Source organism: Neofelis nebulosa, chromosome 2 (genome assembly GCF_028018385.1).
Source record: "Neofelis nebulosa isolate mNeoNeb1 chromosome 2, mNeoNeb1.pri, whole genome shotgun sequence".
In the NCBI taxonomy this organism is placed as follows: Eukaryota; Metazoa; Chordata; class Mammalia; order Carnivora; family Felidae; genus Neofelis; species Neofelis nebulosa.
The window spans coordinates 168,928,361-168,940,976 of record NC_080783.1 but is presented as its reverse complement, the minus strand read 5'-3'; the positions used below and the strand labels follow the sequence as shown (position 1 = coordinate 168,940,976).

General features: G+C 42.3%; 1 protein-coding gene across 2 annotated transcripts in view; it reads left to right on the top strand.

The window, feature by feature from the left end:
* Positions 1 to 12,616, top strand: part of CACHD1 (cache domain containing 1) — a 211,297-nt gene that overhangs the window by 186,755 nt on the left and 11,926 nt on the right. For both annotated transcript variants that reach the window (XM_058717124.1, XM_058717125.1), the window contains 8 exons: positions 3,856 to 3,978; positions 5,363 to 5,462; positions 5,555 to 5,671; positions 7,959 to 8,119; positions 8,465 to 8,551; positions 9,413 to 9,529; positions 10,971 to 11,122; positions 12,439 to 12,600. In XM_058717124.1, coding sequence (XP_058573107.1) covers positions 3,856 to 3,978; positions 5,363 to 5,462; positions 5,555 to 5,671; positions 7,959 to 8,119; positions 8,465 to 8,551; positions 9,413 to 9,529; positions 10,971 to 11,122; positions 12,439 to 12,600 — 1,019 coding nt within the window. The remainder of the gene's footprint in view (positions 1 to 3,855; positions 3,979 to 5,362; positions 5,463 to 5,554; positions 5,672 to 7,958; positions 8,120 to 8,464; positions 8,552 to 9,412; positions 9,530 to 10,970; positions 11,123 to 12,438; positions 12,601 to 12,616) is intronic.

The window sequence follows — 12,616 nt, the reverse complement described above, 5'->3', positions numbered from 1 at the left end:
ACAATGTGCTTAACCTATCCAAGGTTAGTTCTTCGACTTTAACAAGAGTGAAAAGTGGCCATTGAAATCCTGGGTCCTGCCCACCAGTCATTCACTGAGAGTGTATTCCAGGAATGAGCATCTGCTCTTGCTTTGATCAATATGCAGTCCCGTGGACTTGATCATTTGAACATCTTCCTTAGCTGAGCATGCTTTTATGACTTAAAGCTGTGTGTTTTTCACTCCGCCTAGTTGAGAACACAGGGCAACTACCACTTCTGGTTCTCAACTAAAGCAACTGTAGCTTTAATGGATGTACTTTGTTCAGGTGATTACTGGTGATTTTGGTCTCATGGGCCAACTTGAGAACCTAACCTCCTCCTAAGATGTGATTCCACTCTGGTAATGTGTGTTTGCCATTTACTACTTCTATGACTATAAACGAGTTCCTTTTTGCCTTGGTTCCCTCATTTCTGAAAGGATAGGGTAGCCTGGGTGTCGCAGTTGGTTAAGCATCAGACTCTTGATTTCAGCTCAGGTCATGATCTGTTGGTTGTAAATCAAGTCCCATTTTGGAACGTGCTTGGGATTCTCTCTCTCCCTGTCTCTCTGCCCGTCCCCTGTTCATGCACACGCATAGTCTCTTGCTCACTCTCGATAAATATATTTTTAAAAAGGTTATTAAGGTTGGGGTGCCTGGGTGACTCAGTTGGTTAAGTGTCTGACTCTTGGTTTCTGCTCAGGTCACGATCTCACGATCGTGAGTTCAAGCCCCGCCTCAGGCTCTGCACTGACAGTGTGGAGCCTGCTTGGGATTCTCTGCCCTCCCTCTCTCTGCCCCCTTTCCCCCTTCACACTGTCTCTCTCTCTTTCAAAATAAATAAACTTAAAAAAAAAGATTTAAAAATAACAAAAATAAAAAGGATATTAAGGCCTATCTCAGATGATTAGGGATTATGTGAAATAATATATGTAAAGCCCTTAGAATGGTGCCTGGCACATGGTAAGGCCTCAATAAATGTTAAATACTTGTAATATTACTACGTTCCATGAGTTCTCAAAGCCTCACTTATGAAACGGGTGATGATGCCAGGGTTGAACTGATATAATGAGAAATTGCAGTTGATGACTGTGAACTGTCTAGCACTGCACTTGACCATGGGCAGTCCCAAATAAATGACAGTTACTTGTAATGTCCTATTCCAGCTTTAAACTTCTGGCATTTTAATAGGTCAGAAAAGAGAATTTAAGGTAGTATTCAACTAGCCAGGAAGCAATCTCCTTCAGCCTTGGTTTTCAGAACTGGTTTGGCTGATAATTTGGGGAGGGGTTTTTCTAACTCAGCGTTCACTCATCGGTTACTCACAGTAACTGCACTGGGGATTCTTCCATGAGCATTATTAGCGGCCTGAGAATCTACTCGTGCATTCTTTGGAGAATGGTAATGCTAGCAGAGATGATGAAGTATAGTCAGGGATTAAAGGACTGGTCAGGTGAGTCTTTGGCAGTGAAAATCTCCTGGAAGTGCTGCAAACAGCATGGTCCTTTGAACCTTAAAATGTAGGCTTGGTTTGATTTTTCTATGGCATTCTTTATGTGTTGCTATGGTAACTGTACAGTTTTGAAATGCAGGTAAAAATATGAATACCAGACTTACATGGGCAACATGCTTGCTTGTCCTTCAGCACGTTGATCATGTCGGAGCCGATGGTAATCATATAGGGGAAGTTTAGGAACAAAATCAACTTGTCCCGAAAAACCTGAGTTGTATTTTTCACTGAGTCAGGTATAGTATTGTAGAACGAACCAGAATTGCATACTGGTCTCTGTGTCATAAGTAAACGGTGGTCAATCTTTTTAAGTCTTTTAGCCATTCTAAGCTTAAGTTTTCATTTATAGAATGGGAGCTATAATTCCTTTCCGATGTTGTCACAGGAAATGGAGTACGTCATGTGAAATTGCTTGGAAACTCTTGAATGTACTGCATCTCTAAGGAGGCAGTATTAACACACCGGTTAGGAGCGTGTGCTCTGAAGTTGAGGACACTGAGCTTCCATTCTTGCTTCCACTAGTTATTCACTGTGTGACTTTGGCCAAATACTTTGTTTCCAAGCTTCAGTTCTCTGGAAATGATAATGCCTCATAAAGTTTTTGTGAGAAATAATTGAAATGATGTATTGAAACGCCCACCAGAGTGCCTATCAGTTCTGACCACTCAGTAAATATTATCATAATGGTACCTATGGTTTGGATCCCTCACTCTCTCCTGGAAAAGTAAGAGAGGCTTAAACTTCTTTTGACTGATACTTCAAAACATGATTTGCTACAAAACATAAATCCTGTGCAAGGCAACTGAGTCTTGGATTTCTCCCATGATATAATTTAAGTTACTTCGGTAACAATACTCCAGGCTCTTACTGAGGCAGTAGCCTCTCAAATAATCGCACAGCATGGCCCTCCTTCATCTCATGCCAAACACAGTTTTGACAGCAAAGCTCTGACAAATTTCACTGTCCCTATTGCTAGTGGTTTTTTCAGGGGAGAGTTGGAGGTTATATAAGTTAGTATCGATGTTGACAGTAACCAGAAGGGGGACAGTTGCCTACATAGCAAAGCTGATTTCACTCCCAGGTTTTGATTTTCCAAAAGGTGATTTTACTTTGGGAATTTTCTGCTGAGCTTTCCATTTAAAATTTCTAAGATTTTTGTCAATAACAACACCATTTTTCTTTTATAAACACATCAGTGTTTGGGTGGATGGGTGGATGATGGTAATGATGGGCACCTGTAATGTCCCAAGTTGGGTAAACCCAATTCCCAGCCACAAAGGTCCCGGAGCTCATTGGCCAAGTAACCCAAACCCCATAACTGCCCATGATCACAGATTAGAAAGAACCTAGGCTTCAAGTGAAAAGTCCATGCTTCTTCTATAGCTAACATTTGTCTGGAAGAATAGTAAGTTCACTCTCTGTCCAGCCCTGAGCTTTAAGCCCTGATGGGTTTTCTTTTGAGTAACTTCTTTTTATTGGGTATTTTGGATAGGTTGGGCAGCTTGCTAAGCATTGTAAACACTGTCTCATTTAAGCCTTTGCAAGGTAGGTAAGACTATCCCCATTTTCACATAAGAAAACTGGGTCTTGGAAAGGTTAAGTAGCCTCCCAGGAACCACAGAGATGGGAACAAAGAGGGCCAGAATTTGACTCCAGATCTGCCTGATTCCAGAGCTAAAGAGTTAGCAAGCACCATATAGTACCCAACTTTATCCTCTTGGGTGCTCCTCTTTCTGAGAGTAGCATTTTAGACTGGAGAAGGAGCTGGCCTGTGAACCAAGTGAGTTTTGTTCTAGAATCTGAGCTATGTTTGGAATAGAGCCAAACTTAGTGTTCTAGAAAGAAAATGAGGCGTAGTTTTGTCTGACCTTACACTAGTCAGTTAACTTTCATGAGATCTCACTTTCCTTATCTATGAAATGAGGGAAATAATTAAAGGGATCACTCAGGTTCCTTGTTGGGAGGAACTATGGTAGTCATGCTTCCAACCTCCCACCTGATGCCTCTTCCTGCCAGCCCCATATTCTTGCCAAAGAATAGTCCAGTCACTGTCTGAACATCTAAAGCCAGGGCTAGCCATATTCCACAGCTGCCTGGGTTTGGGGCTCATCTTATTAGAAAGTTATACCTTTATCCTTAAGTTTTCTCCTATCAAATCTCCATTATGCTAAATGAGCCATTAGTTGATCATTTTTATAGGGATGAAAAATGTGGCAGGACAGTGGGCATATGTTTCTAATATCATACAACGTCCTCGTGATGGAACATAGCTTTCCTTTAAATAAGATGTGTGCCTCTTGTTCTCACTGATCTTCTTCACGTGAAGTACCCAGCTGTCTTCCGGGCACACCGTGGCTGTGATGGGGATTGACTTCACACTTAGATACTTCTACAAGGTTCTGATGGACTTACTGCCAGTCTGTAACCAAGATGGTGGCAACAAAATAAGGTAAGCCCTTTGGGAACACCATTTCCTGTTTAGCCGCAAAATACAAAGACAGTGCTGTCAGACATCTCTAGTTGAATGGCAACCACATTGTCATGGTCAAGACCAGAAATGGACTCCGTCGCCTGGGTGTTCTATTAAGAAGGTTTTTGTTCTTTTTGTTTTCTAAGATGCATGCCATTTAGGATTTAGACAAACAGATTCATCTCATAACAAGGAGAAAGACTGTGGCACAGAATTCCCTGAAAGCTCTTGTTTCTCTCAGAGTCCGTGATTAAAGGTTTCCCATATCTTGGGTGCTAGAAAGACCAGAGTGTACTTTTGATGTTAACTTAGTTATTAAGCCAAAGTCTTTGTGGGGATTTCAGACACTTAGACTTTTCCCTTTTACATTTCCCCGGAAAGAGGCTCGTGGAACTAAAGAAAGCCTTCACCTCCTAATTTCAAAAGAACATGTCTCATCAAAGCAAGGGTATTCCCTTGATTTAATGCAGGCCACTTTTAAAAATAGCTTTCTTATTTCACTCTCATGGTCCATGCTTCACATCACTGCTAAATTTCACATTGGCCCTTAATGAGGAATGAGAAATGTTGTAATAGCAAACTGTTACAACAAATGCAGAGTAAAATAGAGCAGTACATAGCCTTGATTAGAGCAATTCCAGCTTTGCTTATTTAGTGTTTCCATCAAATATATTTTTTGTATGTCCCTGCAGGTTGTATTTTATGTATATTTAACATGAAAAGAAGAAATCGTATGGTTTGCTTAAACGTTGTGCCTCTAAATAGCCAAGGCCACTTCCTTCAGAGTCTCCCTCCTCTGAAGAAAGAATAAACTTGCCCCTTACATATCCTTGCAAAAGATTTTTGAGTCCATCTTTGGCTAAGTGGACACATTCCTTCTGAACTATGTAGGTAGCCTCAGAGTCAGGTGTAACTTTCTTACCATAAACTGTATACCAGATAACCTACCACCTCAAGAATAATGTATCTGTTGGGGCGCCTGGGTGGCTCAGTTGGTTAAGTACCCAACTTCGGCTCAGGTCATGATCTCACGGTTCGTGGGTTCGAGCCCCACATCAGGCTCTGCGCTGCTGATGGTGCCAAGCCTCTTGAGATTCTCCCTCTCTGTCTTTCTCTGCCTCTGTCCCGCTCGCTCGCTCTCAAATTAATAAATAAACCTGAAGAAGAAGAACGGATCTATCTACCTGTTTGCCAGCCTGCCTTCAGTGAATTTTCTCAGGGACCGTTTACTGAGATTCAGTGAATTTGTCTCAGGGACTATTCACTGAGATAAATGCAATTTGTTTCAAGGCTAGCAAGATAAATGCTGACAATATAGAAAAACCACTCATATTACTGAAGGATGTCCCGTGTTTTGACACAGGTGCTTCATAATGGAGGACCGGGGTTATCTGGTGGCACATCCAACCCTCATTGACCCCAAAGGACATGCACCTGTGGAACAACAGCATATTACCCACAAGGTACTTATTGCAAAGCCAATAGTGCAGTGCGCCCACAGCCTATGCCTCATTAATTATGTGGCCTATGTTTTCTGTCCACTTGGCCTTGTTAGGAGCCCTTGGTAGCAAACGATATCCTGAACCACCCCAACTTTGTAAAGAAAAACCTGTGCAACAGCTTCAGTGACCGAACAGTCCAAAGGTTTTATAAATTCAACACTAGCCTTGTGGTAAGTGGATCCTTACGTTCTCACATCTCATCCCACTGTGGAATATGAAATGAAATAATAGTTAATATCTGAACAGTATTCCTGGCTCTTTCATTGCCTGAGAATTATAGAATGAGAGGACAGGACTTTAGTCCAGCTCACCAGCCTGACCATTGTGGGCTATAAAGCCCAGAGTGGAGCAGTGAATGTTTTAAGGTCTCACACTTGGTATTTTGTTTTGGTTTTGTTTGTTTAAAGACTCACCCAGTCGAAACCCTTTGAAATGTCTGCTGAAGTCCTTTCCCACAGTCTTATATAAATACGCGTGGTGCCCTGTGTTCCCCTCTTCCTGTCTTCTAGAGATCCTGCAGCCTCCTTAAATTCCTAAGGCCAAATTAGGTCATTTCTTGGTCATCCACCCAGTTACATGGGAGCTTTCATGTAGATCATCCAAAAATAATTTCTTTTTTTGTAGCTTAGAATACTCTTAAGTATTTGATTTAACTGCAAACTTACCTAGGTAAGATTAAAGATCTTAAGAAAAAACAAAGGTCTTAATATTCTTATTAAATTGTAAATAATCTTAGCTGGGAAACCTCAAATGGGTAGTGACAGAACCAATGTTGAAAAAGTTATTCACAAGAAGTAAGCTTTTTACTTAGAATAGTTACGTATATCATTAAATGTATAGTTAAAAATTTTCAAGATGTATTGGTTGATTGAAAATCCTACTCGGGGCGCCTGGGGGTGCTCAGTGGTTAAGCATCTGTCTGACTCTTGATTTTGGCTCAGATCACAATCTCATGGTTCACGAGTTCAAGCCCTGCATCAGCCTCCTCACTGACAACATGGAGCCTGCTTGGGATTCTGTCTCTCTGCCCCTCCTACACTCACATGTTCTCTCTCTCTCTCTCTCTCTCTCTCTCTGTCTCTCACTCTCAAATATGTTTTAAAAAAAGAAAATCCTCTCAAAAAAAATTGGGTAATAGAAGAGTTTAAAATTGAATACATTAATAGCACAGTATATTCAAAGCAAAAGAAGTCATTATTACTCTCTTTAGACTTCACACCCTTCTGAGGAATACTCTCTTTAAAGCAGATAATGACACACTTGAGTATAATCCAAAGGAAGCTGCCGGGTAAGGTTGTTCTATGAAAATCTGATTTACTGTGTGTCTTCTACCACTTGTACGATGATTTCCTGAGTCTTCGGCAGACAAAGCCAGCATACTCTGGGAGAAATTTTTCAGAAACGCAAATTTTAGTGGAATATGAATTAGGATAATTTCTTAACAGCTCAAGTTATTCCAAAATGGAACCTGGAGCATTTCTGGGTGTTAGAGCTATAACGGGATGATAAGCCTATATTATTGCTTGGGCATCTTCCAGGCTCTGGAAAATCCATCCAGACCCCTAAGAATCCATTCAGTGCCACAAGTCTCAGAGGTAGGTTATCCTCACCATACACATGGAGGGGGACGACTGGCACAGTAACAAGCAAGGGATTTCATAGTTGGCCTACTACATTAGACACACATGCAAAAAAGAATGAGCATGCTTTACAATGCTGCTTTTGAATCTTTGGTTTTATATGTGGTAGACAAATCTGGCATTTCAAGAAGCTGGCTATCACATTTTCTTGGTAAAGAATGAAGAAAAGGATGCTTGCTTTAGTTATTTAAATATTCTGTTTAGGGGTGCCAGGGTGGCTCAGTAGGTTAAGTGCCCAACTCTTGATTTCGGCTCAAGTCATGATCCCATGGTTCGTGAGATGGAGCCCTGCGTCAAGCTCTGTGCTGATGCGAGGGAGCCTACTCGGGATTCTCTTTCACCCTCTCGCTCTGCCCCTCCACTGCTCGGGCTTTCATTCTTGCTCTCTCTCAAAATAAATAAACTAAAAAAAAAAAAAAAAAAGGAAAAAATTGTTTTTCCAGTTGTCAACAGTAACTATATATTTTGTAGCCAGATAAAGTTTTAATAAGGGAAGGGAAGCAAAAATAATATAAAAACAGGGAGGGGGACAAAACACAAGAGACTCTTAAATACAGAGAACAAATAGAGGGTTGCTGGAGGGGTTGTGGGAGGGGGGATGGGCTAAACGGGTAAGGGGCATTAAGGAATCTATTCCTGAAATCATTGTTGCACCATATGCTAACTTAGATGTAAATTAGACAATAAATAAATTTTTTTAAAAATTAGGTTTTAATGTACACTGTTTCCAGCAGGTGGTTGAAGGGTTGTTTTCACCATGATAGGGCTGACTCTTTGCATTGTTGTCTGTCACTTCTGACCCCTGCATCGTCTCCAGGGAGATTTGACGAACCTTGTGCACGGCAGCCACTGTTCTAAGTACAGACTGGCGAGGATCCCAGGAACCAACGCGTTTGTTGGCATTGTCAACGAAACCTGCGACTCTCTTGCCTTCTGTGCTTGTAGCATGGTCGATCGTCTCTGTCTCAACTGTCACCGGTAAAAATGCCATGGGTCCTATTCTCTGTTTACTACACTGTTAAATATCCTCACTGGTGCTAGTCATTTTGAAGTGGTATCTGCAAAGTAGAAAGCACAGGGGCGTGTCATGGAGAAAAGGAAAGGCCGGGTAGCAGAGGCATCGACAGCTGTGTGGTTCGCAGCATCCTTGTCCAAAAGTAATGGATGGAAGCCAATCATAGTGTAAACCTTTGGTCATAACTTCCTTTTAACTCTCCCTTTTAACTAGCTCAGATTTTTTTTTTTTTAATTTTCTTCTGGTCCATGTACAGCATATAGTTTGTTATTGACCCTCTGCATAGTAATTTTCTTATTGCCTTTCAGAATGGAACAAAATGAATGTGAATGTCCCTGTGAGTGCCCTCTAGAGGTCAATGAGTGCACTGGCAACCTCACCAATGCAGAGAACCGGTAAAATATACATATTATATAAATGTATGTGGCATACACAGATACATGCACCCTGGGAGCCTCATTTATAGATTTGTTTTGGGTTGTGGTATAAGAAGTGATTCATTCTGATGATGTAACTGTTCACTGAGCCAGATTTCAAGCCTTCCAATGAAGTCCTCTCTCAGGTTTAAATTTAAACGCTGTGAAAATGTTCAAAGTATATGTGCTCTGTACATATAAAGTAGGGGACTGTTAACAAGCATTCGCGAAGTGTCTGCCATGTGTCAGATACTTTATGCACATTGAGTCACTTGGTTTTCAAATTAACCTTGTGATAAATCTATAGGTACCTTTTATACACACATGTGCTTACACATAATATGGCATTATTTATATTAGCGACAAGTTTTAAGACGACAGCTAAATAAACTGGGGTAAGTCCCTTCTCTAGAACTTAAATGAAAGAATCCTGTGTATGCTGGTATACTAGTAAATGTTCATTTAGTCATAGAGAAAATGTCAAAAGGGACCTTCATTAAACTGTTAATAGGGGTTACCTCTGAAAAGTAAGATTTAGAGTGGTGAATCAGGGGAGGTAACATTCACTTCTCTTGTATACATTCCCATTTTGTTGAATATTTATGATTTTCTTTTTATACATATATTGTTTCTATTGTACATAAAGACAAACAAATTGAAGCCCAGAGTGGTTAAGTGGTTAAGTGTACATAAAGACAAACAAATTGAAGCCCAGAGTGGTTACATATAGGTGGCGAGAATTCAAACCCAGATCTGTCTGAGGCAGTCGGGGACCAGAGGCATGATGAGTTTAGAACATGAGTGGTATTGGTCCTAACCTCCAGACTTGTTCCTACATAGAAACCCAAGCTGCGAGGTCCACCAGGAACCGGTAACATACACAGCTATTGACCCTGGCCTACAAGATGCCCTTCACCAGTGTGTCAACAGCAGGTGCAGTCAGAGGATGGAAAGTGGGTAAGCATTGCCCATTGCTTGCCTTGGTATCAACACGATACTGCAGGAGTAGAGTCTAGTAAGGAACGGCAACCTGGAGCCTCATTGAGCTTTGCCAGCTGTTATTTATTACTCTCATTCTTGATGTTTTCTAAATATGTACCAATTTTTCAGACCCAAAATTGATTTCTGTATGCCTTTTATCCACTGGTTGTAATGTTGTCCAGTTTTCACTATTTATAGCTGCTTGGCATTGGTACCATATATTAGTCACCTCCTCTGTGGATGGGAAAGTTACTCTTTAGATAAAAGGAATGAGAGGGGACATGGCACACAGAAGCCAAGGGCAAGGGGCAGGGGCTTTTGGGTTCCTGAAACAGAACCCAGCTCTATGGGTTATAGCTGATCAGTTCTGCTTTTTTAGAAAGCAGATAGGTTTCATGGTAGCTTTGAGAATCAAAAAACCAACAACTACATGTCCCCTGCTGCGTCTCCCTCCACTCTAGGATGTTTGGGCTTAGCCATCATGGGAGCAGTGGCTGTGGTGGGCTGTAGGGGTGGTGGGAGTGGGGGTGATCTGTGTATTACAGCTGCCAATTGCCATTTGGTTGTACGGTCAGCGGGTAGAACAGGCAGCCAGTTCTGCTTTTAGTGCATATTTTAGCAAAGGAATGAGAGGGCATCAGATAGATTAATTTGGAATATTAGGCACTAACTCAAAACTAAAATTTTTTTTTAACGTTTATTCGTTTTTGAGAGACAGAGAGAGACAGAGTATGAGCAGGGAAGGGGCAGAGAGAGAGAAGGAGACAGAGAATCTGAAGCAGGCTCCAGGCTCTGAGCTGTCAGCACAGAGCCCGACACAGGGCTCAAACTCACGAACTGCAAAATCGTGACCTGAGCCGAAGTTGGACGCTCAACCAACTGAGCCACCCAGGTGCCCCCAAAACTAAATTTGAGGAACACTGCACACATCCTCTTAGAGAGTCTTAATGCACTTAACATATTAAAAGTTCTGAGAAATTGGCAGGAAAGAAAGCTGTTTAACTTGCCTCATGTTTCCCAAATTGATTTGACCAAGTTTCCTTCCTCCCCCACCCTTTTTTTTTAAATGACCCTACACTTGGGGGATGTCAGGCCAAAATCTAATGAACCTTGGGGCCACTTGGTCTTTTGAGATAATTTGGAATAATCCTCTTCTAATCTGTGATGTGTGGATTTTATGGTGTGATCCACAGAACTGTTTTATTTCTCTCATTTCCATGTTGTTGAGAGACATAAAACAGCTATGCCTTGGCAGATGGTTGCTATTCTTCTTTGTATAAGGAAAGGAAACTAGAGCTCAAGGACTTACGGCACCAGCAAGTAATGGAGCTCCTGAGAGCTGTCTGATGCCCAAGTCCATATGCTGTCCCCTGCCCAGCACAGCTTCCCGGAACACTCAGCATCATCTCTCTGGCAGGGACTGCTTCGGTGTGCTGGATTGTGAATGGTGCATGGTAGACAGCGATGGAAAGACTCACCTGGACAAATCCTACTGTGCACCCCAGAAAGAATGCTTCGGGGGGATCGTGGGAGCCAAAAGTCCTTATGTGGATGACCTGGGAGCAATAGGTATGTTTGTTGGGAACCCAGAATATTTGGATTCTTGAATACGAATTTTTTTTGCCTCTACGCGAGGACAAAAATCTTCAAATGATCCTCTACCCTAGTTTCCCGTTTCCTTCCTTTGCCAGTAGTTTTTTAGTTACAAATCCAAGGCAGATAATTACCTTCAAAGCTGGCTTAGATATTCTATGCAGAGGAAGCAGCCATGTATCCTGCCAAAGTTTACAAGCCTGGAATTCATTCCCATAAAGCTAGTTCTGAGAAATGTCAGGCCTGGTTTCTGCGTGGCTGAACCATGGAGTTTGTTTGAATTTGAGTCCCAGCTGTCAGGAGAACAGGGCCAGCGATGGGTGGAGTGACCACTGCACATTGGTCTCTCCTGCTGCAACGTTGCCTCATGATATTTGCAAGGCAGAAGTTCTGTGGCTACAAGTCAGTACTTCAGGTCCTGGAGTCAGCAGAAGCCAGAGCTATCTAATGGGTAGCTTAGGGTCGGGGACAGGGACACTGGAGGGAGGAACGTGTCTGGGATCAGGCCCCAAGACCTCAAATATACTTACTACCTGCATCGCTCCTCTGAGATTTTCTCGGTGTCTTTCTGGAGCTAGTACAAGGTCCCAAAGCTTCCCTGGGAGGTGAGATATTTAAACCCTTATTTATTTTTTTAAACACCTCCCCACATTAGCCCGTCTATAGAAGAAAAACTCCTCCTATGTGAGGAAGGATCCTGAGCTCACATATTATTACTGAACCAGCTTAGGACGTAGTTGAAGTGACCTTGTTCTAAAACATCACTTTATATACCCACCTGCAGTTTCCTATGTGACTGTGCTAATAGTGTCTTAAAGGGAACCTATAAGCTTTGAAGTGTGATCCTGTTTAGGAGTCCTGCAACTGACTCATTGCCATAAAGGACACCAGGTACAATAAATTTGTGCCAAGAGGCCCACGCTGCCCTCACCTCTGTGCTACATGACTTCTCTTCCAAGAGTAGCCCACACCCCGGGGAGCTAGGCTCTTAGCACTGGGCAGCATATATTTAAGTGATTCTCATCTACTCACTTGTTTTAGTAGTCCTTGCCAAATGTACTCTTGCTCTGCCGAGCAGCCGACATTTAATTTGAGAACCAGGGATTAACAGAAGCCACTCGTCCCACATTCTGGTGGATCTTCTTTGAGGTTTTCAAAACTTAAAGCACCTGCTCTTCTCTTCAACACACCCCACCCCACTCTAGTCCCTCCATCTTACCACCCCCATCCCTACTTCCTACCACACTTGGGAAATCTTGACAAAGGACATCTATTTGTTTGCTTTAATAAAGGTGACGAGGTGGTCACGTTGAACATGATTAAAAGTGCCCCCGTGGGCCCCGTGGCTGGAGGCATCATGGGATGCATCATGGTCCTCGTCCTTGCAGTGTATGCCTACCGCCATCAGATTCATCGCCGGAGTCACCAGCACATGTCTCCTCTTGCTGCCCAAGGTGAGCCCCAAATGAA